Raw genomic sequence first — 27,509 nt, 5'->3', positions numbered from 1 at the left:
CCCATTGGTAATGCTTCTGCAAGACCAGGCTTGACTCCCACTCAGTTTCTATAACATTCTCAACAAAGGTAGCTGTGCAGAGTGCAGACTTGTAGGCAGCTTATGATTGTTCCTTGCAGCAACATTACAACATTTTGCATAGGGATCCTGCTTTTATGGGCTTTTTAAAAAAATAGCAACTAAAAGTGCTGAATCAGTCTTCATGCATCTATCACATTCGTTTAGCATACTGTTTTCAAAACACCAAAAGTACATCCAGATTGATTGAAAATCCCATATTTTGTTCCTGTTCTTTCTGATTTTATACTGGTTTAAAATAAATGGACTTGCAGAGCTGGTATAGAAAGTCTCTGATCATACTGGTTGCTGACAGAAAATATGCCGGGATGAACAAAACGTGTATGGATCTCCAAAATAAAATCAGAAAGAACAGGAACAAAATCTGGGACTTTCTGGCCTTTTAAATCAGTCTTTGATGCACCCTAAAATTGCTCAGAGGTTATTCAGATGGAGAAAATAACCCAGATACAATGTGGGTTGAATCTTTTTTGTTCACTTGCATTTTGAATGCATTGGGGGGGGGGGTGTCTGCCAAAAAACCCCACTTAACCTGGGATCATTGGTGTGGTATTTCTTTCCAAATTTTTCTAAAAGATTCAGATTCTCGACGATGTGAATAACTGATGTGAACAGATCTGGGATGAACTGAGATGAACCTCTGCATATCTTGAACATGCTTTGAATACATTCACATCATCATCTCCATCTTTATTCGAGTGCTGGCACGTGTGAGCAACCAAACTCACAGAGATGCGGTTCTATAGTGTGAACAACAAACCCAGAAATACATGAGTGAAATTATTTGCGTAGTCCACTAGTGTAAATGATCCCTCAGAGATTAAGCAGAAAGATTTATAGATATCTGTTAATCAGTGCATTCACCAGCCCCTCAGTTCTCTGCACATCTGGCTCTGCTGAAAAACCTCTCAAAGCATCAGAAGGGGAATTATGTCCAAGGTGCTGAGTTCATTTTCAGTGCCTAGCAACTGATCTTCCTTGTAAGCCCATGTATGCCTTTTTAGACACTTCTCCAAATCTTGGCACAAAGCAAAAATTGGAGGAAAGGACATCATCCTTGTTTCCAATATATCACTGAAGCACTACGGTACATCATGCTTCCCAGCCCTCACTGACAGAAAGTCTGTCTTCTTCAACCTGAACTCTCTATTACTCTTCCACTTTCTCTGCTTCTTCCAGTGGTACTGGATCTACAGACCCAGATGCTACATATATTTGCTTAAAATGCTGCACATGCTCAGTGGCAAAGATATAGTGTGTAGGTGTAGGATGTCAGGAGAGGGCCCTGTAGTCAACAAAACATGGTATGGCTGATGTAAAAGCAGTGTTTCCAAGTGCTCTTCAGATTCAAATACCTTCAGGAGTGTTAAATACTTTTCCCTGTAATTAATTCCCAAATAGCAACAATAAACTGTTCCATCAGCATTTGTGGGCTCTACAACAGCCCTATACTGTGACTGCCGTGTTCCAAGCTTGGAAATGTGGATTCCAATTGCAACTCTCAGAATCAACCATCTTTTCAGGGATTCTGGGAGCTGCAGTCCAAAAAGCAAATTTGCTAAACTCTGATGGTTGCTTGGCAATGCCAGGCAGTCAGCAAATCCAAGAAGTTAAATTAAAGCTCCTGCTAGGCTTTAAGAGCAGGGTTTATATCAAGATGAGATGAAATCTACGAAGAGCCAGCATTGCATAGTATTTGACTATGACCCTGGAGACCAGAGTTTGAATTTCCACTCAGCCATGGAAACCCATTGGGTGACCTTGGTGAAGTCACACTTTCTCATCTTCAGAGGAAGGCAAAGCCAAAGCCCCTCTGAACAAATTTTGTCAAGAAAACACTGTGATAGGTTTGTTTGTCTGAAACAACTTGAAGGCACAAAATATACATACAGAAGCCAAAAATAGTTCAGGCATATTCTCTGTAGCTGACAGAAAGCTTCAGTCTCTCCCACACATGCCCAGCCATCATACAAGTTCCACCGCTTCCTGCTCCGCTCTGTTTTCCTGGTGCACCATGCAGCCCACTTTGTTGTTGAAGAGACGAGAGAGGGTTCCTTTCTGAGAGCGCCTGCCCTGGATAGATCTCTCCTTCAAGCGACGCTTGTTCCGCTTATAGATCTGCCGTATGTCCCAGATCCTTAGCGTGCCATCGTGGGAAGCTGTGTACAATAATTCATTGTGAATCTGGAACAACAGGGCCATGCTTAGGACAGCTTAGCCACCACAACGATTGCAACACAGCAGAGAAGCAAAGAAGTAGCTTCCTTTTATTGCAAAACTTCAAAACCTGCAAGTTGTAGAGCAGATTTTCCCCCCCACTCTTCTATGCCCAAACCTAGATGTCTCTTTCTCAGGACATCTTCAAAAAGAGGCTGGACAGCTACCTGCAGGGGAAGCACTAGCTGGAGATCCTGCATTAAAAGGAGAGGGGAGGTAATAGCCAATAGGGCCTCTTCCAACTCCATGATTTTATGTTGGAATGCAAACACATTATTTCCTTTATTATTTTTACACTGCCTGGTTTACACACGCAACACAGTGAAGTAGAAATGGCTGCTAGTCATGACTACTACTAGCTGAAGTGCTATATGTCACCTCCATTATAATAGACAATATGGCTCTACACATCATAAGACAGAGGCAGTAGTTCCACTCATGTCCCACTGATGGGCTTCCCACAGGTAACTGGTTGGCCACTTTGTGTTGGACTAAATAAGCCTTTGACCCAATCCAGCATGGCTGTTAAGTTCCTAATATGACAGATTCCAAGTAACAGAGAAAACTACAGCATTTCAGATTTGTGCAGATGGAATCAAAACTTTCCTTGCATTCCTGTATATAAAAGCTCCCTAACAAACAGAAAGCTAACACAACAGGGAAAGGAATGGACTAGAACTTTGGTGTCTTATGTGTTTTCTTACAGTCAGCCCTCCAAACTTGTGGCTTTGACTTCTGCAGATTTGATTATCTGTGGTTTTGATTAATATATTCCCTCTAGGAATCTCTAGGTCCTCCAGGCACAACACTGTCAGAGGTTGACCATAGAGTTGTGCTGGAGAACCTAGAAGTTCCTAGAGAAAACATAGACCAGACTTGCACTGGAAGACCTGGAGATTCCTAGAGAGGTGTTCTCTTAGGGGGGAAAAACATTGGGTTTTTTTTATTTGCAGTTTTTACACATTCACAGGGGTCTTTCATCCCTAACTCCAGCAAATGTGGAGGGACCACTGTAATTGTAGTGAGGTGGACAGAATGCCCTCCAACATTTCACAAATGAAAACCAGGGAATGTGTGACCAAGTAACATTAGATTGTAGTACAAGACTCAAGATGGCAAAAGTTACTAACATGGGAGAAAACACAAGCTAGGAGAGGCTATTGTAGTTTGCTTTTGCTTGACCCTACTGGGGAGGGCAAGATTCTGCCCCTCCTGCTTTTCTCCCTTGCTGACTTAATTGAATGCAAACTAATTTTGCACTCAGAACTCCATTTGTAGCAATTCAAGTAAGTGGAATTCAAAGTGGGGAAATGGGAGGAGGAGAGAGAAATTGGGACATTTTAAAAGCAGCTGAAAAAAGTGGGACAACAGAGGGTTAACTGGGACTGTCCCTGCCAAATCGGAAGAGTTGGAGGATATGGGAAGGGTTAACAGAGGAGTTTATCAGACACGGAAAATTGGAAGTATAATCCAATGGCAATGTGAACGTAATCATGGGGTTTAACGTTATTGCATGATAGACTACCACACGCAATTTCGGGCAATGGGAAGTCAGTCCGAATGCAATCATGGGATTTCACGTTATTGCGTGAGAGGTGATCACACACAATTTCGGGCAATGGCAAGCTATTTTTGGGCAATCGGAAGTCAATTCAAACACAATTCGAATTCACGTAAATTCGCTGAACTAATGAATTCACATGAATGTGTTCTGGCCCCACTTTCTTTTCATTCGAAATTAAGATAATTTCCTCCCGTGTGATAACATCCTCAGAGTAGATTATTTCCCCATATTCCTCCACAAATTAGACCAGCATTCTTCAAATCAGTCTAGCAGTGTAGACTACATCTGAGTTCCAGAACTGAAAACAAGTTCCAGAACTTAGGCTTTGGTTATATTAAGGCTTCTGATCATTCTAAAACATAGCCTCAGATGGGAAGCAAGGCTAGAAATTTCCAGGTTATTAGGTTGAATACAGCTGCTCTATGCAGACTAACAAGAAAGAGGAATTTCAACCACCCACCAAGAGAAAAATTCAATATTATGGGGGCTTTCAAAGATTCTAATCTTTCTTTTATCCGCCTCTCCTCACAAGAAGCCCCCCTACACAATTCCCCCTAAATAAAAGCAGTCTGGTCCCTTTCAGCTTCTCTTCCCAGAGACTAATGAATGCATGGCCCACACACAAATCCTACTCATGATGATGACTTCACTCCACTCTCAGTATGAGCAGAGCTGAAATGTCTCTCTTACTTATACATAACTGGCTGTCAAGACGCCCACAGTGTTTTCAGGGGTAAGCGGATCTGTTCGTGAGGAGCTGAAGGCAGCATGAGACATTCCTTTTATTCTCCCAAGTGCAAAGCAATGAGAAATGTGGAACAACAGCAAACACAGGAAGAATTAAGTGTGATAATACAATCCTACCTGAGCTTGGGATAGTAACTTTTAGGCTACAGATCCCAGAATCCCTTAGCCAGTATGGCTGCTTTGAAGGACTGCACTGGCCATGTTTGTTCTGGAAAAGTTACGTTTCCAAAATATGAATCCTACTCAAAGGTAGTTGCTATGCTCAGTGGCATTTAACTGTAGGCAAATGTGTGTTAGCAGGAATAGTGATTGTGAGACTGTCAAACTAGAGCTCCCAGCAGTCTTCACCACTGGTTATGCTGGCTGGTTGTTGATGTGAGCTGTAGTCCAACAACAAGTGGAGAGCCTCATGATTCCCATGCTTGGTGGAGAAAAAAGATCTAGGAAACTACAGACTAGTCAACCTGACCTCAATACCAGGGAAGATATTTGAACACTTATAAAGGAGTCTGTCTGCAAGTATCCTGATGACACTGCATTGATCAGTAGGAGCCAGCACTGGGTTTGTCAAGAACAAATCCTATCAAACTAATCTTATATCTTTTTTCTATTAGGTCACTAGTTTTGTAGATGGTGGGGATGCTGTAGATGACATTTCTGTGGATTTCAGCAAAGCATTTGATAAAGTGTCTCATAATATTTTGATTTTCAAACTGATTAAACTGTCAGATGGATCCATAACTGGTTGGAAAGCCATGCTCAAAGAGTAATCATCAGTGGCTGCACTTCTAACTGGAAGCATTTTTATCAGTGACTTAGATGACAGGGTGGAGGGAATCCTTATCAAGTTTGCAGATGACACAAAACTGGGAGGGGTGACTAAAATATTGGAAAAAAGGAACAGAATTCAAAAAGACCTAGATAAAATAGAAAATTGGGCAGAGTAAAATGAAATTCAATAGAGACAAATACAAATGTTTACATTTTAGGCCATAAAAACCAAATGGTTTACATGCACTACATGCTAAAAGGACCATGAGGTTATTGTTGATTGTAAGCTGACTATGAGCTAGCAGCATGATAGAACCATAGAGACAAAGAATCTTAGAGCTGGAGCTTGCCTCATGGGCCACCGAGTCCAATTCCCTGCTCAATGTAGTAAGATCTCCAGTTAAAACATCTACATTGAGCAGGGAATTGGACTTCAGCTCTATGATTCTATGACTCTATGGTTCTATCAGTGCAAAGTCAGTCTGAAAAACGGTTGTGACATCTGATGCAATCCTGATTTTATTTATATTGAATAGGATCCAGATTTGTCACTGGGCCCAGTAAGTTATGACTAACTTAAGTCCTCCTACTCTAGTAAGATTATTCTTGATCCATTCCAGTACAAACCTATTGCCATGATCAGTAAGTAATATTTAGTAACTGTGGTTTAAATGAAGCAAAACCTTAAGAGCAGGCATCATTATTTCTCCATGCTGGCTTGCTCCTGCGGGAGCTATCACAAAAACTAAGGGCTCTTGCACTCATACAATGAAATCCCCGTCCATCCAACATAAACCTCAATAGAGGCTTTGCCGGAAAGGCACTCACTGTCATGTGTCTGTTTTCACTCACAAATAAAGAAACTTGTCACAACTAAAGAAACAAAGAAAACTGTCAATGCCATTTCTCCTGCTTGCTCTGAGCCTGGAAAGGGTCCTTTTTTCAATTTCAACTCCTCTCATGTCCCAGGTAACATGACCATTGATTCTAGGAATTGTCATCCAAAACAGTAACTTTCCACAGCTCTATTGTAGCAAGACAGAGGGTTAAAGAGTCCTTGGCCTGAGCTCTGGAGTGAGGAGGCTTTGTGGTGCAAAATGGGAGGCTGGGAAGCACTCTAAAGAACAACCTCTTTATGTTTATACTGGGAAAGAAGGAGTTTGTCTACTCCTGAGCTTAGAGAAGGCCTATGGACAAACAAGAGGAACTTCCTGAGGACTCGACTGGACTTGCAGAAATACAAATCCCCATTTTTGACCAACAGCCAAACATGGCTGGTAAGTGTGAAGGAGCCCTGTGTGTTTCTGGTCAATGTGAATCAGCCCAAGAATGGGGCTTGGAAAAGTTATTTTTTGGGACTACAACTACTTGTTGTTCCAAGTATTTTTAAAGTTTTCCAGTTTCTCTTTCCTTCTTCCACTTTCTCCCTTTGTCCTCTGCTTAATTTAGTTGGTGCAAATTGAGTTAGAAGTGCAAAAGAAATTTGCACTCAGTCAAATAGGGAAACAAAGGCAAAATTGTGCCCTTTCCAGTACACTCAGACAAAAGCAAACTGCTCTACGCCCCCCCCCCCCTAAATTGTGTGTTCTTCCCCATTAATTTTTGGCACCTTGACCATACTCTGATGTTACTTGGTTACAATATCTCAGTTGTCATCTGTGCAATCTTGGAGTGTATGTCCCAGCCAGCATAGCCACTGGCTGAAGGATTTTAAAAAGAGGAGTTCAAAAAACTAATTTTAATAAGTTCTACATTTCTAACACAGTATCTATGGATGGGGATAAAACTTATTAATAAATGTACCAGCTTCATTTGGTGACCGAGAAATGCAGTGACACGAAAGAGAACAAAATCTCTCCCTAAAAATATTTTCCTCACAAGAGAACCAATCACCTCTCCCTCCACTGCACGAAAAGCTCCATCAGTACCTAACAGAAGGGACCCCTTCAGTACTTATGATACAACTTGCGTTTAACTATTCTTAGCCCAAAGACTTGTAACCAAACGCCTCCAATCTGCAGGTTGTGAAGTAAAACAAATGCTGGCAACTCACCTGGATGCAGTTAATAACCAGCTTGTGCCCTCGAAAAACTCTTTGCAAGATGCCGTTCTTTGTATTAAAAGCTCGGGCACAGGCATCCCCACTTCCTGTAAACACTGTAAAAATAAATAAAGATGAGATTTTCCCCACAAAAAAAACTAACAAAGTATTTGCATCCATCTCATTTTGAATCAAAAGGATTTACCAGGCAGCTAACTAAAGTAAGATGCAAAATATACAAGGAAAAAGAACAATTGGAGCCAGTTTGTGTAGTGATTTGAGTGTTGGGAGTTAGACTCTGCAGACCTGGGTTCAAGTCCCCATTCAGCCTTGGAAACTCACTGGGACACCTCGGGCAAGTCACAGTCTCTCAGTCTCAGAGGAAGGCGATGGCAAACCCCCTCTGGAGAAACTTGTCAAGAAACCCCTGTGATAGGTTCGCTTTAGTTTTGTCATAAATCAGAAACTACTTGAAGGCACACAACAATAACAACAACAACAACAAAATTTTGTGCAGATGCGCATGCCCATCTGCTTTTCATGCATTCGGAAGGCTGTGCGTTTTCAGCAGAGGATGAGATAATAGATCCGAATAGATGTGAATTTGCACAGGAAAGTGAAGAAAATTACCTGTCAATGCAAATGTGTGAAAGCGCGCACCAATTTGCATAGTACTCTTACATGTAGACTAACCTTTAGCCTCTGTTAAATGAATGGAGAACAGTAGAAAGCAAAGATTCCTTTTTCTATCAGTTGGGCTTGTAGAACAAATATACCATGGGGAGTTAATATAAACAATGAATCATCAGTTAGCAAGCAAGACATATTTCTTCTTCCAACCACAATTTTCATTGTTTGAATAACAGAGCCAGTCATCTTTAATCTTATCCTCTTTCACAAGGAGACATTTTTATGTGGAATGTGTTGTTCTTTTTCATTCCATGACATAGGTCATTGTGTACTTTGAAAAGGTATTCAGCTACAGTCTCCACCAAATGTTACAGGCTCATCTGGCAAACAAAACTGAGCAACTTAACTGACAAACAGTTGTAAAGGCATCTCACCACCACCATCACCACCACCACCACCGCCTTCCAATAATCTGAAATGGTGCCATGACTATCAGATGTACTGCTACCATACTATTCCAAGCAATGATACCAATATACGATTTATTTATGTCTTAGATCTGGGTGTGGAAACTGAGTCATTCAGTAGGCTCAGGCTAAAGCAGATGACAAAAAAAGTTTTAATGTTTAACCAATACTCAGAACTTTGCAATTATGCTTTGTGTTTCTAATGTATGTATTAACTTAGGAGGAAATTATCTAGAGTGAAGAAATGTCAAGTGAGGCAGGATTAAGGGCACGCACACACACACATACGCACACACAAAGCTTGCTCCTTCTTATCAATCACTTTGTTAAAAGCACCTAGAAATGAGTTCCATGGAATGGTCCCAAATGACTCACCATTCTGGATTGTTGGAAGCAAAGAGGCTTCCAACATTTGTGCAAGATGGACAACAGGGAGGAAGAAAATACCTATAGCTTGTCCCTCTATCATTCTTTGGTCTATGTACTCAAGGCTTTTGCTTCCTTCTTCTCTGTCAATATTTAAGGGTGGTCCCCTTGAGATATTACATGTCATCTTTTCACTTCCAACTGCATGTCCAGGCCAGAAGGGAAGAAGGAAAACCTTTGATACAGGAGAGGTATCAAAACTGCTATTATTATTATTATTATTATTATTATTATTATTATTAACCTTTATTTATAAAGCGCTGTAAATTTACACAGTGCTGTACATACAATCTTTTTAATTAGACGGTTCCCTGCCCTCAGGCTTACAATCTATCTAAGTGCAAATCATGGGAAGCTGGGCTGTATATTGTTTTGGATTTGTGGATTTGTATTAGTATAAATGCAGCCCAAAAGAGTACTTCTAGGAAGGGAAACTTCTGCAAAGTATTTGGGCATGGGCAAGTCACCAAAATGGGATTGATGGCTGCGCTTAGCCCCACTCGTTGCACTTTACCACCACCCCACCTCCCACCCCCGTGTGTTAGCACTTTAGACATGCTAGGGCAAAACTTGGAAAAATTACTTCTCTGGACTACAACTCCCAGAACCCTCCAACCAGTAAGTCCATTGGCTCAACTGTGACCTATCCAGCCTCTAGGATAATAGCACAATCTTCCAGGAAGACTTTTGTTGGAATCTTGCATTTATATCTTTTTTTTTTTTTTTGCTTCTGTGGGGTAAGTTTAGCATTTTTACAATACAGCACGGAAGTGCTACAAATGCTCTGGAAAAGTGCTTTGACCCAAAACAATGGTGGTAGAAACACGAAGATTAACTTGTAAAACATCAACCATCTCCAAGCTTTTGAAACAGTCACCTGGTTCACATCCTATATAAAGCTCTTTAATCTCACTTCTTTCTAGTCTTCTACTACATCAAGGGTAAGCAGCTGTGCCATGTCCAGGGAACAGGTTTTTTTCCTCCTGGGACCCTCCAGAGGCTGCACAGATTGCCAACCCACCCCCCCCCCCCTCATCCAGAAATGGTGAGATGTCCAATTCCAGTTTTGAAAAACAGTATTGGTTTTGTTTTTATGTTTAACAGTGACAGAAGTCCTGCAACCTATTCAAATAGGTAAATTCAGACTCCTCTTTTAGGGACACAAGGAAAATCGGGCAAAATTGGGGGTTTAAACAGTGATTATCCCATGCAAAACATGAGATTGCAATTAAGATTTTCATACAACGTCACTATTAAACAGGCAATAAACAACAACAAATCATTCAAGGGGAAATCCCGGAAATGATTTGTTACTGTTGATTGCCTGTTTAATAGCAATGTGTGTGAAATTCTTAATTGCAATATCACGTTTTGCATGAGATAACCACTGTTTAAACCCCTGATTTTCCCCCTATGGTAAGGTCCTAGGAGAGGCAATTCTCCTCCTTTTGGGGCCAAAGGAGTGTCTGAAGAAGCATGAAGGAATCAAAAAAGAGCCTTGGGGGGTGCATACACCCCAAGATTATACTCTGCCCAACTGAATGAGCTTTATCTTTCACGATTTGGGAGACATCTTTTGATAACATATCAAAGATCACTTTCACAAGTCTGGCTAAATAGAGCTGTGTCTTCTACCTGAACTCATGCAGAATTGTGCCCTGTAAAGTTATAAGATATAAGGAACCAACACAAGAAAGGGAGCTCCATTGGAACTTACATATCCCAGCATGGTATTTCAAAGTACTGACGCTGTGCTTGTGAGTCTTGTATGTTCGGATTCGCTCCCCAGTATCAGCCAACCAGCATTTCACTGTCCTGTCTGCACTCCCTGAATACAAACATCGATTCACCAGCTAAGAGGGAAAAGAGAAGAAACAAACACTTTCATAAGAGAGTATCTTTGGAAGCCATTGTCATCTTCAGACCGCACTTTCCTCAGGAAGAAAAATAAGATGTAACAATGGCCTAAATCCAGTTGCTAGTTCCACATAGAACAGACTCAACAAAGCAATGAGATTTATGGAAGGGCTAACTCGCTTTTCAGCCATGGATTCAATGGGTCTACTCTAGTTGGGACTAGCAAGTGAATTTAGGCCAATACTGCCTATAGAACTGCAATACAGATTTCTTATCTTATGTTCTGCAGACAGCAGTGATTCCCAGTAAGGCTACAAATAGCTCTGAGATCAAAGACTAAATAAGACTAATTCTCCTAGTGTAATTAGGAGCTGATCCTCTAAAGCTAATGGAACTCTGTCCCATTTTACCACTAGAGCCACTGGTCCAGAACAGAAGTTGCATTAATTGATTAGAAGAAGAAGAAGTTTAGAGTTGGGAAACTGAGCTGGAGCACTGCAGAATGGGGCCTAAATACCTTAAAGGCACCAGATCTTGTCTGATCTTGAAATCTAAGTAGCATCAGCTCTGGTTAACATTTGAATGGGAGACTGCAATGAATGCCAGATGCTATAGCCCATATTTCATAGAAAGGAACTGACAAAATCACTTCTGAGTATTCCTTGCCTAAGAAAACCCTATGAAACTCATGGGGTTATCATAAGTGGACAGGCCACTTGTAGGAACATGCACACACTGTGGAATAGAGCAGTGTTTCTTAAACCAGGTGATGTGGATGATTGGTATTTTCCCCCCAAAACATGGCAGGAACTGGCATCATATTTGTGGTTACAATTATTTCTTCCTTTCTTTCTTGCAGATCTCCAGGGACCACTAGGAGGTATGGGACTGGCACTGGTCCACAGACAACCACTTTGAGTAGCACTGGAAAAGAACTAAGGTAGTATATTTGGCTAAGTGACACAATGCCCTTGCATGGCTCTGAGTCCATAGTATTAATTGGACAAAAGCAAGAAGGAACAGGGTTCTGCACTACTTAGAGCAATGCAGAGTCATTCTTAAAGAGTTAATAATACACAATTCACTTAAACAAGCTGAGAACTGGACCTTCCCCAGAGCAAGCCTTCCCCACTCTCCAGGTTAACAGCAAGATATTTATTTACAACTTTAATCCTCCTTCTTTCTTCCATGGAATTCAAGTAGATAACAGACCTCCTTTTGGTCGCCTCACATTAAGGCACTGATCAGACTCACGTCTGCTTCAGCAAGACAGTTGCATCATGTTCCTTCATACTACTTCATAGATTTTCCCCAATAATATGTATATGAATCACTCTGAACCATTCTAAAAGCTCTAGATTTCTATTACTATTAAGGCATGCACTTTGGAAGGTTACATAGATCCTCCAATAGTCACAATTTTGTTATGTGGAGGGATAAGATACCAATGTAAGTTCAGTATCAGATGCATGGGAAGAGCCATTGTGACTCAGACCTAAGTCCTCTCTGATCCAGCATTCTGTTCCCACAGTGGCCATCCACTTGCCTCCAGGGAAATCCACAAGCAGGACACTAGCATATTGATACCTCAGAAAAATAAGATATAAAGAATCGTTGTTAGTATGCACTTCTAATGTAAAAGGCACTGGGTTAGGGTTAACACAGGTCTGGCCAGAATAAATTGGGATTTTGCTCAGGCTAAGAAACAAGCAGAACTTTGAGCAGATATAAGTAACAAAAAGCATTTTTTTAAAAAAATATAAGAACAGTTATACAACTCTAAGAAGCTGTAAATTCCATTATAAAAATCTTTCATGATCACTTTCCCCCATCAGCTGGTGTTTTAAAGTAAATTTTCCTCTGCATAAAATGTTCATAGATCCCCTCACCCCCAAATTGGTCAACTTTTTTTCATTTACACAGGCTCAATGTGTTGTGGGTTCCTCCACAGCCACCCCTCCCAACCCACCATGAAGGAATGCATTCCTCCAGAAGTGATCCATTATTTTAAATTTAAAAAATGTTTCATGCAACCTCCCACAACATTCATTTGGCTAATGGAATGGAAAAACAACGGCAGCCTTAGCCTTAAGGTATCCTATATCATGAGACACATACCAAGCAAGTTGCAGGGTAGCCTATACGAGATCTTTGCTTCATTTATGTCAAGATAAAACAAAGTGGTCAATCATTGCCAATGTGCTTCTAACTCCTTTCATTAGAAAGCCTGGCATGTCTTTTATCAACAAGAACAGTGATCATTTTTCCATAATTAGAAAGCACAGGGGATGAGACAAGGTGTGGGGGAATCCTTTTTGACATAACTTTTTCAAAACGTATCCAAATGTCAACAAATGGCTGTGTTTTTAAAAAATATATAAATGGGGAGACATTATTCCCAATTATAATCCGCCTGTGACTTGAAGAAGCTGCAATGGTTTTGTTGCTGTGTTTTTCTTGGCTGGCTTAGGGAAAAGCTTTGTTCACTCTGGCTAATTTCCCAACAGAGCGGCTGTTGGAGAAAAGCACAGCACATCACGGAAAGCAGAGAGTACAATTGGACTTGTACCTCTTAGGGCATGTCTGCACCAGAGCTTGAAAATGTTGAATGCAAATGACTACAACCTTACCAGTAGCTGTTGTTTTAAAAAATCATAACACGTTCATATTACTATTATTTACAATCAGATGAGTAAGTGTGTCTATTAGCAATGCATTACTATCAAAAGAGAATAAGAATAGAAAAATTGCCAAAATCCTTGCAAAGTGAACCTTAAAATATTTTTGAAATAACAAGGGTTATTTCTCCAAACCACATAAAATATTAGCATTAATCTGCCAATAAAGGCTACTGCACTGACCTTAAAAACTAGTGCATCATAGCTAACATAGTTCTACACTCTGCTCTTCATCATCTCAGGTTTATAGCTAAACCAGAAACATCCCAGAGAAGACTGTTAACACACCCAACACACCAGACACTGCATATGGGGTTTCATATTTTCATATTTTGATATCTAGAGCCAGGTGTGTTTTAAGAGGTCATGGTGATCTCTGGAACACTAGGAAGTTTCCCATGGGAAAGGCATGTTAGCCTGAAGACATGTGGAGGGTCTAGATACTGCCATAATAAATGCAGAATGGGTTTGCTGATCACCCTGTCCTCCTCCCAAGCTTTCCACATATCTTCTTGCACTCAAGACAAAGGTAGTTCCACTGCACTAATGCATGTAAGACCACATCTTTTACTTACTTCTTGGCAGGTTCCCAGCCAACTTCTCTATCCATCTATCTTTCAGTCATCCTACCTCCAATCACTGTTTTGTTAATCTAGAGTTAAAACCATCTACCAAAACCCTGCTTTCTGTGGATTCCTTGACATGACTGGTAAATATCACAGTCTCTCCTGTGGGAGGGGCATTAACTCCCTGGGACATAGTTCTGGCACACATGCGACTAATTGGTCCGTTCAACCCAAAAACCACACCAGTCATTGTTTGGATGCTTCAAACTTTACTTTCAACACAACTCTTACAACTTATCTTCCAGTAACTTCCTCACACCTCCAGTTGCTTCACTGTCGGCCATTCCGTTCTTCCCACGGTCCTAGTTCTCTCACTGTCCCCGAGTTCCTCTTCCACGTGGGTTCCTCCCATATACTTTTCTAGCCATTCTGTCTCTGCCTTGTCCTCCAACTTCGGCCCCAGACGCTGTTCCCACTGGTTGGCTTGGGGGTCCCACCACTCCCCTTCTAGTGTTTCCCTTGACTGCCTCCTCCAGGCTCCTTCCTCCGGATACCTGAAGTGTCTTTCTCTCTTGGGTCTGGCAATGTTACCTCCAAGCGGGGTCCAAACCTCAACAAGCTATGTCTCCCTTGGAGGGTCACCGGACAGCCTGCTCGGCCTGGGCTCCTAAGGATCCAGCCTCTCCCTTCCGCGACCACTGTTGCACGCCCCAGTCTTCTGCATTCGTTGCCCCTCCTCATGTCCACCTGTCCCTCTCCTTTTATATCACGCCATTGGGCAGGACTCCCTCGTCCTCTGGACTCCCCTGGGTCCTCTCGCACCTCAGTTCCCTGTCCCTCCCGATCAACCCTCTCTTCCTCCTCCCCTGCCTGGCTAAACCTCTGCTATCCATTTCCCAGACCTCCATTCCGGTTAACCTTGTCCAGTGTCTCAAACAGAATTGTTACTTGTGTGCTCTCTTCCATATTTCTAAATAAACTTTATTCACCAAACTTGTGTGTCCTCCCACAGTTAGTACTGCTATACACAGGTGAAACGATCCCTAACATTACCCTACCTTTTGCAGGCCTCCTCTGAGCTAAACAATTCCCTCAAGGAGACACTGACAGTTGGTGGGGACCCCAAGTCCCCCCACCATTTTGGTAACAAGAGAGATACCAGTTCATCTGAGATATTCCCATATTGCCACCCCAAAGCCAACGTAGTCAATGGCCTGAATCATATCACTGTTGTTGTTGTTGTTGTTGTTGTTGTTGTGTGTCTTCAAGTCATTTCTGAATTATGGAGACCCTAAGGTGAACCTATTATAAGGTTTTCTTGCAAGATTTGTGTGTGGGGGTTACCATTGCTTTCCTTTGGGGCTGAGAGAGTGTGACTTGCTCAAGGTTGAGCAGGGATTTGAACCCTGTTCTCCCAGTGTCCTAGTCCAACATTCAAACCAGCACACCATGCTGACTCTCCTGAATCATATAGGTAGTGTAATTCATCTGAATCAACTTATAATTGTGAATCAATACTTACATAAATTCCATGGATTACCATGGACCTACTCCAGTTGAGACTATCATTCTCTGAAGATGCCAACCACAGATGCTGGCGAAACATCATAAATAAACTCTTCTAGAACATGGCCACGTAGCCCGAAAAAAACACAAAAAACTATGGATGCCAGCCATGAAAGCTTTCGACTTCATATCAACAGGATTCATTATCAGTCTCACTAGTATTGTTTGTGTCAGATTATTAAGCTTGAGAGGCAACAGCATGAAAGTGTGAATCCTTTATATCAAACAGTCAAATGGATTTTGCCTCACTGAATTTATTGGTGCTAAGAGTAGCCTCAGATCTCAAAGAAAGGGAAAATAACCTATACATCAGCAGGAATCATGCAGCTCTCCAGATGTTGTGGGACTGGAATTTCCAAGTATCCCTCATCACTAGCTATACCAGCTAGGACTGCTGAAATTTGCATGTCAACAACTGGAGAGTTGCATGATCTCTATCCCTGCTACACATGCACAGAAAGAATATGTTCTACCCGTCAGATAGCATAACGAAGACAGCTATTGATTCATCCTTGGAAATTGGGATCTACTTATTTCCATCACAAGACAAGCAGCCATAGTAACAACAGCTGTTAAGACAAGATTCTACTTATTACAGCAAGCTTGCGTTTCTGACAGAAACAATAACTGTGAGACTGATCATGAATCCTCTTGATAGCCTTTTGCATGGAACAATTTCTTATGGATTAATAGCTTGCTAGACTAACCAATTAAACTGCCCTGTGATAAAGTCTGTCAGTCAGTCACTTGGTTAAAGATCTTCAAACTTATCCTTTATTGTCCCAGGCTTTCTTCAAGACATCAGAACATCAGTTTATTCCTACAGTCAGTAGCCTGAGATAATAAACAAGAGCCTGTTCAAAGCCCTGGAAACTGTTTCATGAAACTGAGGCCTGTTACAGACAGCCAAAATAAAGCTGCTTCGAGTCACTTTGGAGGTATGGTATTTCAATGATACATGCATCCTAAGAGTCCAAAGGCCGCACCAAAGCCACGCTCCAGTCCTAAGGACTGGAGTGCAGCTTTGGTGAAGCTTCCAGACTGTTAGGACTCATGCATCATTGAAATACCATACCATCAAAGTGACTCGAAGCAGCTTTATTTTGGCTGTCTGTAACAGGCCTGAGTTTTGCTGAGTATAATACACTTTCTCAGTAACACAAAAACAGCCATGTATGCCTACGCACATGTACACAGTAATCAGGGTGCCTTACATTCCAGCCCAATATGCCAGGACTACCTCAGATCCATTTATTTGTAGATGTTAAAGATCAGGTGTGGCATTTTTACATGAAAAGTCTAAGCTCCATTACTGAACAGAAGCATCCTCTCCAACTTAAGGTGAGTACTAGAGCTCTCTAGGACAGTGTTACTCAAAGTGGTAGTCTAAGGACCAGTCCCAGTCCACAAGCCATCAGTTGCCAGTCCATGGTGAGGTTCCAAGAAACTATGCAAATATGATAATAATATGCACAAATATGGTACCTGGAACATTAGGAGAAAGAAATGCCAGTGTGACACACCAGTAAATTTGAGAAGCAATGCTCCAATATACAAGAGCAGTTGAGAGGTATGTTCTACATACATTTTCAGAGCTATTTCTGCATCCTTTGCATATGAACCAAAGACATCTAAAATGGAGCTGTCTGACATATCTTTCTGCCTACAGCTCACATGAATGTGCTCCATTCACATTCAGCTGGGGGGGGCAATACTACTACTACTACTACTAATAATAATAATAATAATAATAATAAATTTATTTATTTGTATCCCGCGTCTCCCATTTGAGGATCAAGGCAGGTAACAGCAAGGAAAATTTCAAATACAAAAGTCACAGAAAATAATAATGAAACAGTCCCTGAAAACCTGCACCCTTCTACCCTCCCTCTCATCAACACAAAATAATAACAATAAAAACATTTCACTGGAATAACATCAGTTAAAACAGCTTGGCAGGAAGTGACATCAAAATGACAATAATGGGCAATAATGCTGCTTCTTTTTGTTTTGAAGTGGTAAATTTTAAAATACACCAGGCCCTTGGTATCTGCTGGGGTTTGGTTCCAGGACCCCCCAGGGATACCAAATTCCATGGCTGTTTAAGTCCCATTAAATACAACGAATAGTAAAATGATGTCCCTTATATAAAATGGCAAAATCAATCTTTCTTTATATATTCTTTGAATATTTTCAAGCCATGGATGCTTGAATCCATGGATAAAGAATCTGTGCATATGGAGGGCTGAATGCAATATCATCTGTACATGCTTTTATACACACACACACACACACACACACACACACCCTTCTCTGCATGACTGTAGGCACTGCTCCATAATTCATCAGCAGAGGACTACAATTACAGAATCATAGGTTTGGAAGAGACCACAAGGGCCACAGAGGTAGGTGCCTACATGTTTCACACATGCTTGGAGAGCATGGGTAGTAACTTCAGAGGGTCTGGAAGCCAATTTTCCCTCCACCACCTCCAGATGCACAACAGCACCTTTTCATCATGTTGAAGCCAGAGGTTATTAAAAATTCTTCTTGTTTTGTTAAATGTTTTTCCCATTTAAATTAGTCAGGGGAGACATGATACGATGTAGAAGTAATTTTTTATAGTGGTTCCTGGGAACTGCAAAAATGGGTGAGGCCACATTTGCCCATTTCTGGTATAACCCACAGCTTGGAAATGTTTTTGCTCTATAACTATAGCTATCATCCATCAGCTAGCATAATCTGTGAGCCATGCTGCTGTAGGATTCTAGAGCTGTAATCCAAAATAGCACATATTCCAGGCTCTCTGGTATAAACGTTATTGATCTCTTACCTCTAGGCATATGACAGATCCTTGATGCTCTTTGAACACTCTTAACTGCTCACCAGTCACAATGTTCCATGTCCGAATGGTGTAATCAGTGCTGCCTGAAAAGAGCTCCCTGTTTGGAGCATCAAGTATAAGGCACAAGACGGCCCCAGTGTGCCCCAGTAGGGTCTGGTGACAGCGCCCACTAGACACCCACCAGACTTTGACAGTGCAGTCTGTGCTCCCTGTTACCAGGAAGTCCCTGCTCATTTTCTCCTCTTCCAATTCTTCTTCTTCTGAATCTTCAAGAACATCCCTGGAGGAGTAAAGAGCCAATGTCAGGACGCAGTTTCGGTGGCCCCGAAATTCCTGGATTGGCTTCTCCTTATCTACACTCCAACAACGTGCTGTCCTATCATAGGAGCCACTGAAAAGATAATCTTTGAAAACCAGGATCCTGTTTAAAATAGAAAAAAAGAACCACATATCAAAATGTTCATTTAATGTCCTTGCTGAAGTAAAGTTAGTAGATGGCAAATAAGTAAAGCGTGCCCATGTGCCTACCTCTACCCTTCAAAAAAATAGGTCATGGAAGGCTCTAAGGAAGCATTGAGTCAGTTTCCTCAATGAAGGATTTCATCAAATAGCTTTTACTATTAGCATTTTCATTATAATTATTACTTTTATTCCACCTTGTGTAACCCCAAACAATGGCTTCTTGATCTATGGCCATGGTAGTAAGCAGAGGCAATCAGATGTGCCCATTTTTAAAGATTATTTTAACTATTTAAATGTTGCATCTCTGTGTTTGTGCATGTGCACACACCATGCTTACTAGGAGATCCTGACAATTGTAGTCCAAAAAAACCCACAAACTTCTCCCAAATTCTGCTTTTAAGACACTTGCACCACAATCCTCCGATTTATGTCCAAATGCTTTAAATTGCAGTCTTGATCATCTTTGCAGTCTTCTTTTTTAAACTTTTAAAATTAACAATGATATACAGAACCAGACTTAGTACTCCACAAAATTATTTAAGTGGTTCCTCCAGGACTTCATTTGTATTTCTAGAGGTATATAAATAGGAACAGAATAAACACAGGGTGAGGAGGGGAGATCAGGCTTGCTCTAAAGTCTTAACATTATAAGCAAATAACAATGGCTAAAGTCAGGCATACACACAATGATTATTTGAAAATTCATTGTGGTGTAATCACAGAGAACTGATCAAAGAATATTTGGGCACAGGTAATGGCATGCTTTATCACAGCATCACAATTTCAAGTGTGATAACATTCAACTCAACCCATAGCCAAATGCTGCAGATAAAATGTTGCAAAGTAGCCCTAAGAGAGTCTTATGGGTGGCCATCATGTGGCAGTGATCACCTGTATCTATTTGGCAAAAGATACCAAGAAATTATCATTTACAGCTTAGACATAAAGTATACATTTAATATAACAAGGTCTGGCTTTAAGCTTCTCTGGAGGTAATCAATGACAAGACTGAATTCCGACTCTACACAAAGCCTTAGCAGAATCCTTTTACTACCAAAAGGTATTCCTAGCACAGTGTTTTTTCAGTCCCTTTATCAGGTGCAGCTGTTACCAATTGAGCTGGGTCCTGTTACCCCCTCCCCACTACTCTTCCCTGGAATTTCTTTTCCAGCAGTGGATTTGGTTCAGTTCCTCCTTGCTTTCCTGCTGGTCTCTTGTCCCTAGAATACAGCTGTGTCAGCATTGCTTCTAATATAACTAATCATGGAGCCAAGAGCACGCAAAACACAAATTTATGACAATTCATCTGTGCAGCATAAACACATGGGAGGGGACTGCTACATTTAATAAGAAAATAAATACCAGAGAAGACTGAAATCAAATGGGGATAAGGAGGGATCTACAGTGAAGACTACAATGTAAAACCTACCTGTTCACAATTGATGTGTGTCCTCGATAAACAGCCAAACACTGACCTGTCATCACATCCCACTTCCTAATTGTATGATCGGCACTACATGTGAAGGCAACTTCATTTTCTAAATGGCAAAAGGTGATATAGCTTTCATGCCCTAGAAATAACGTACAGAATTAAAAGTGATCAGTAAAAATCAGTGGCAACAACACAGTGGGATCTCTGGGTTTTTATTTTTAATGTATCAAAAGAAAAATTGGATTGTATCTGAAGCATTATGTTTTATGATTGTCACAGAAATAAGAGAACTGAAAGAGAGTACATATACTCTGAAAAGTAATTCAGGGTATAATCCTGTTGTTGTCACACACACACACACACACACACGGCTGTACTTTAGGGGCCATTCATATTCAAAAGTGGAACTCCTCAAGTCTAAGCAGTTCACATGGGCATAAATCCTACTATTAGTCCTAACTAAAGTAGAGTCACTGAATCAACTGGATTTAACGATGTGTTATCCCAAGGTCTAGCCCTCTGCACCCCTCCTGCGTGCTATTATCAAATTGATATCAAAAAGGGATGTTTAGAACACATAGCCATGAGGGAACCCCAGTGTGGAAAACTGCCTTACCATAGGAGACCCAGGTGGCTCAACATGAAGGAGCTCAAGAGCATGTAGCCAGGATAGATCAATCAAGATCAAAACCTGCATAATCCCTGCACTGATAGGAGTGATGATGGGTGATAAACTTTGTGTTTACAATTGAACAGAAATCCAAGTACACTTCTCTCCAGGAGCGATATTGCTTGCCTTGATTTCCAGCCGTTCTCAACTTCCTTGCACATTCTTTCCTCCTGGAAATCATTTCACATCCCAAATACTGCCCCGGCATATGTTTTGCCCTATATACCTGCCCAGGCACCCCCAATTTGGTCTTATTTGGGGTCAGACAGACACTGTCTGGACTTCACCTGACTCCTCAGCATAAACTGGCCATGCCACAATCCTAGGGCAGCTACTGAACCATTTTCTACTTCACAGTGTCCCCCAAACAGAGCTACACATCTGGAATCAGTATTGCCCTCTGTAACTCCTTTAAGTTGCTATCTGCTGCCACCTTTTATATCGTATAAGTAATCACACTGCTAAATACACAATTGGTTACAGAATGGTAGTGATATTCAGCAGAAAGTGGTGTAGCGTAACAATGGTGATATCAATAACCATTGTTATGCTGCTGCCATTTACATTAGTTAATACTACTGCCATTTACATTATGCAAGCCCAACACATGCTTGTGCTTGGATCTGTTTTATACAGTTGGTCCTCCATACTGACAGATTTTTTTATCCATGGATTCAACCATGCACAGCTTGACAATATTCCAAACAGATATACATTCCAAAAAACAAACCTTGATTTTGCTATTTTATACAAGCAGCACCATTTCACTATGCCACTGTATTTTTTAGGACTTGAGCATCCACAGATTTTGGTACCCACAGGGGGTTCTGGAACCACTGTATTTAGTTATCTGCTATAGATTCCTCAAAGAATTAATGGGGAATAAATCAAAATGTAGATGCTTTGACATGTCTGTGGTCCTCTAAGTGTTTTTTGGATTATAACTCCCATTAGCACTAGCCAGCATAGCTGATGGAGAGGTATGATGGGAGCTACAATCCAAAATACCTGGAGAGTTGCTCCCCTGCTCTACAGATCCTTAACCATCCAGCCCATTTACAGAACTGCAATACTCTTATCTTCTCTGGAAAGAGGAAGTGACTGCTAACCCTGTTTTTAGTCTGTGTTCTTATTCCATTTTTTTCTTAACAAAACAGGAACTATAAAATCAAAAGAACTATTCTGTTTTTTAGAAAACATTTCCTATTATTTAACATAAACCCATTGCAGCACTATATTTTAACACCAAAACAGTAACAACTGAATTCTATGCGTATGAAGCAGTAAGAACTATAGAGATCAATGGATCTGTTAAATTATTATAAAAGTAGCAACCCAGGTGACCTTAGATTCAAACTCTCCTATACATATTCCCTATTTTTAAGGGGAGTGGAGGGAGAATGCAAGAAAGAAAGAAAGAAAGAAAGAAAGAAAGAAAGAAAGAAAGAAAATCACACTTCAAATATTTCAAGCTTCTTTTGACTCAAAACTATTTGACAATTCCTTCTTTGATTCAATTATTATTTCTTTTTTAAGACCAGTACTTCACAACTTCATTGTTCCCCAGGTATTTGTTCTGTTCTCTGTAGTCTGGTTCTACAGTATTTAATCATTTGAGGCCAATCTATCAGAATTGCATGCAAAGCATTATATCTTGTTTGGAATATGAAAACAATCTGAGCCAGCAATGAAGCAGTTTGCATCAACCCAGTGGGGTGTTTATTCAGCTGCAAAAAATCAAATAAACCCTCCAGACATCCAGTGAAACAGTTTATCAAATGAACTAAGAAATCAAGAGAAGTCCAGGAAGACCTTTTAAAAGATAGTTTAGGTAAAAACAAGAAAAAGCATGAGGAAGAGAGTCTAGCAGTACATTTGAAACTAAGTGATATATTTCAGCATAAGCTTTGATGGACTCCACTACATGTCATCAAAACAGCCATATATGCAAGAAGAGAAAGAAAAGACCAAATCTGTCCACATTGGAATCAAGGCACTGATAGTAATTACACACAAGTAAATTTTTAAAAAGTTGTAGTAAATATCCCCTTTTCAACGTAAATGTAACTACAGTTGGCCCTAGGCATTTATGGCTTTGACTTTTGCAGATTTGATATATGTTCTCTCTTGAAATCTCTAGGTCCTCCAACGCAATGCTGCTGGAAGTTGACCATAGAGTTGTTCTGGAGAACCTAGAAGTTCCTAGAGAAAACACTTCTCTAGGCATTTGTAGGTCCTCCAACATGATTCTGTGGTCAGTTTCTGGCAGATCTTGAGCACAAAGTTACACTGGAGGACCTGAAGATTCCTGGAGATGTGTTCTCTCAGCTAAAAAGAATAGTGTTGGCCTATTACAGACTGCCCAAATAAAGCTGCTTCGGGTCTCTTTGGAGGTATGCTGTTTAAATGATGCATGCATCCTAAGAATCCGGAAGCTGCACCAAAGCTGCGCTCCAGTGCTTAGGAATGGAGTGTGGCTTTGGCGCGACCTCCGGACCCATGCATCATTTAAACAGCATACCTCCAAAGAGACCCAAAGCAGCTTTATTTTGGCAGTCTCTAACAGGCCATTGTTTATTTGCAGTTTTCCCACATCCATATAGGAGTCCTTCACCCCTAACCCCAGCGAATGTGGAGGGACCACTGTAATTCAGGTTTTAAAAGTATTTTTAGTGTAAATGTATCATAATGGCACCAAAATCTTGACTGGGTCACCACACGTTGGAGTTCAATTGAAAGCACATTAGTGATAATAAATATTTTAATAAGTACATCATAGTCAAGTGCCTCTTTAAAATACCTTTCTTAGTTGAGTCACCCTTTCTTACAGTTTTCCTTACAAAGGTATCTTGAATTTGATTAGAATATACACCTAAATTCTGTACATCTAGTAACTTTAGGTGCATCCTAGTTTATCAACATACCTCTGCCTCCATCCTCAATTTCTGAGGGTTTTGATGGGAATTCTAGAATGACAGAAACTAACCGTTCAATAGGTTCTTAGGACTCTGACAGAGGAGCTAAAGTACAACTGATCAAGTTCAGTGTCATAGAATCTATGAGAAGGCTGTCATAGCCATGTCGACATCATTACCATTTGATCATCTCAGAATCAGATTGGTGGCAAAAGGTATATTTTCCATACCTTGAAAACGGGCCCGACACTGGCTGTCAGCCGTGCTCCAAAGCCGTGCAGTGCCATCTTCACTCCCTGTCAGTAGCCACTGGCCATCTGGACTGAGGCTGAGCCAGTTGATGCCTCCCTGGTGTTCAGTGCAAACTTTCAGTGCTGAACTATTGCTCCCCATTCTGCAGGTTCCACCATGAGGCAGTGGCTGGGGATGATGAGGCTCATGCGCTCCAAACCACACGAAGAATGGGAGTAGAGCTTGCAAGAATGGGTTGTGTCAAGCCAAATTCAGTTGTCATCTTTGGTGCAAACAAACAAGAGAGGAGTAGTCGTCTCTACAGAAGAAGAGGAGGAGGAAGAGAAAATCTGAGTGTCAAATGGATAATATTCCTACATTAATCATGCATACAACTGTATTACACTGTAAGGACATCATATGAAACATTATACTACAACAATATGAGATTGACCTTCATAAACTTCTAAAATATCGTTCAAAATCTTGTAGTCAAATGGTTAACCTGGGTCCACTGGAATAACTATCTTCTTGTAGTCAAATGGTTAACCTTGGTCCACTGGGATAACTATCTTCTTGTAGTCAAACGGTTAACCTGGGTCCACTGGAATAACTATCTTCTTTTAGTCAAATGGTTAACCTGGGTCCACTGGGATAACTATCTTCTTTTAGTCAAATGGTTAACCTGGGTCCACTGGGATAACTATCTTCTTTTAGTCAAATGGTTAACCTGGGTCCACTGGGATAACTATCTTCTTTTAGTCAAATGGTTAACCTGGGTCCACTGGGATAACTATCTTCTTGTAGTCAGTTAACCTGGGTCCACTGGGATAACTGTCTTCTTGTAGTCAGTTAACCTGGGTCCACTGGGATAACTATCTTCTTGTAGTCAGTTAACCTGGGTCCACTGGGATAACTATCTTCTTGTAGTCAGTTAACCTGGGTCCACTGGGATAACTATCTTCTTGTAGTCAAACGGTTAACCTGGGTCCACTGGGATAACTATCTTCTTGTAGTCAAATGGTTAACCTGGGTCCACTGGAATAACTATCTTCATTTAGTCAAATGGTTAACCTGGGTCCACTGGGATAACTATCTTCTTGTAGTCAAACTGTTAACATAGGTCCACTGGAATAACTAACTTCTTGTAGTCAAACTGCTAACCTGGGTCAGCTGGAATAACTACCTTCCTCCAAGTCTCAAAACATCTTCACTGGCTCACATTTTTTCCCTTTAGCAAGTGGTTTTGTTTTTTATTTTGATTTACATCAGGTGCTGGTTCTTAACAGTGTTGTTAACAGTGTTGCCACAGCCCCAATCTGGCTTTCTCTGTTCTGCCCCCAAGTCTCTCCTCATAAAACATGGTTTCCAGACACTTCACCATTTTGGTGGCCCTCATTTGGACATGCTCCAGTTTGTCAACATCCTTTTTTGAACTGTAGTGCTCAGAACTGGACACAGTATTCCAGATGAGGCCTGACCAAAGCAGAATAGAGTGGCACTATTGTTTCCCTTGATCTAGACACTATACTTCTATTGATGCAGCCTAGGATCGCATTGGCCTTGTTAGTTGCCTCATCACACTGTTGACTCGTGTTCAACGTATGGTCTACTAGGACTCCTAGATCCCTTTCACACTAGTCCCCTTAAACCAGGTTTCCCCCATCCTGTATCTATGCATTTCATTTTTTCCACCCTAAGTGTGGTACTTTACATTTCTCCATGTTGAAATTCATTTTGTTAGCTTTGGCCCAACTTTTTAATCTATTATGGTCATTTCGAATTTTGATCCTCCCCTCTCGGGTATTTGCTAATCCTCCTAATTTGGTGTCATCTGCAAATTTGATAAGCATGCCCTCTATTATTTCATCCAAGTCATTTATAAAGATGTTGAACAGCACTGGGACCAGGATAGGCCCCTGTGGGACCCCACTGGTCACTTCTCTCCAGGATGAAGAGGAGCCATTGCTGAGCACCCATTGGAAAGCATTTACAACCAATTACAAATCCACCAAACAGTTGCACTGTATAGCCCACATTTTAGTAGCTTGTTTGCAAGAATGAGCAATACTGAAAGAGTTTGTAGACTCATCTGTCTTTTCTTCTGTTTTTGTTTTGTTTTTGCTTATCTGTCCACAAATACTGGTTGCTACTTATAAGTAACCAAAATCACCTTGTTACTCAAGGGAAGGCAAATGGTTTTGGCTGTAGCCAATGCAATTCCAATGAAAAACAGACACTCTAAACTTTCTGCCAAATAAAATCAAATTCTGTGACCAGACTAGAAACTGAAAATGTTATGCATATCTGAAGTCTGCATACATTTATTCTGCTTCAAAAAAGAAAAGTGAAAAAAAAATCAAGGTTTTTCAGAACATTTGGAATTCCTTGGCTTAGACTAAAAAGAAGAGTGGAAGAAAGGTTAAGGATACTAGGAATATGTGGGCTGTGAGGGTTCAGGGCTGCTTCACATTAGAAAATGCCAACGTGGAAACACACATGCAAAACCACTTCTGCGGTACAGCTCCCCACCTGACCCAGAACACCTCAGCTGCATCCGTACAGAAGAAATAATCCAGTTTGATACCACTTTAACTGCCATGGCTGAGTGTTGTTGGATTCTGGGAATTGTCATTTTGTGAGACACTCAGCCTTCTCTTTTGGAGAGCTCGGGTGCCATGACAAACTACAAATTCCAGAATTCCATAGCACTGAGCCATGGCAGTTAAAGTAGTGTCAAACTGAAATATTTCTTCTTCTTTTTAAATTGGTTTCAAACATTAAAACGATTAACAGGCACATATAAGTATTGTACACCATTCTTTAAGTTACAAAAATGGTACTTCTCACCTTCAGCAGATCGGTGTTTAATATTTTTCTTCATCCGGCTTTCGTTTCCTTCCTTTCCATTCCTTTCCCCCCGTTTATTAATCTAATCTTATTTCCATCAGTTTATCCAAAACTACAACAAGCTAAAAGAAAACCACAAACCCGAAGAGATATTTAACGTACTAACCTTACTATCTCTAACTTTATACTATCTACACATTAAGTTTACATTTATTTATCATATTTATTTATTATATTTATTTGTATTCCGCTCTTTTCCCAGGACTGGGACTCAGAGCGGCTTCACAGCATTAAAAACAGTACAATTAAAAACATAAAAAATTAAATCAAATTAAAAAAATAAATAATAATAATAATAATAATAATAATAAGGACATTAAAAGAAATTAAATTATTACAATATTAAATTTATATTTCTAGGGTTGCCATATCCCGCCTGCAAGCGGGACAGTCCCGGTTTTGGTGGAACTGGCCCGGTCCCGGTCCAGTTCCCGCC

The 27,509-nt window shown here is 40.7% G+C and overlaps 1 protein-coding gene across 3 annotated transcripts; it reads right to left on the bottom strand.

Moving 5' to 3' along the window:
- Positions 1-211: 211 nt before the first annotated feature.
- WDR86 (WD repeat domain 86) lies at positions 212-27,318 on the bottom strand. 3 transcript variants are annotated; one of them, XM_089533626.1, is made up of 8 exons: positions 27,014-27,318; positions 24,163-24,482; positions 20,345-20,486; positions 18,635-18,874; positions 18,442-18,550; positions 10,659-10,794; positions 7,431-7,534; positions 212-2,262 (listed from the first exon to the last, which is right to left on the bottom strand). In XM_089533626.1, the coding sequence occupies exons 2-8, from the start codon at positions 24,323-24,325 to the stop codon at positions 2,044-2,046; spliced, it is 1,113 nt and encodes a 370-aa protein (XP_089389752.1). In that variant the 5' UTR covers positions 24,326-24,482; positions 27,014-27,318; the 3' UTR covers positions 212-2,043. The 3 variants fall into 3 exon arrangements, with proteins under 3 accessions (XP_089389752.1, XP_089389751.1, XP_089389753.1); XM_089533625.1 differs by having other exon boundaries at positions 18,442-18,874; XM_089533627.1 differs by having other exon boundaries at positions 2,131-2,237; positions 18,442-18,874.
- Positions 27,319-27,509: the final 191 nt, after the last annotated feature.

This window comes from Sceloporus occidentalis, unplaced genomic scaffold (assembly GCF_023333645.1).
Source record: "Sceloporus occidentalis isolate IW3139 unplaced genomic scaffold, rSceOcc1.0.p SCAF_7, whole genome shotgun sequence".
Lineage (NCBI taxonomy): Eukaryota > Metazoa > Chordata > Lepidosauria > Squamata > Phrynosomatidae > Sceloporus > Sceloporus occidentalis.
This window is presented reverse-complemented; position numbering and strand designations above follow the sequence as displayed.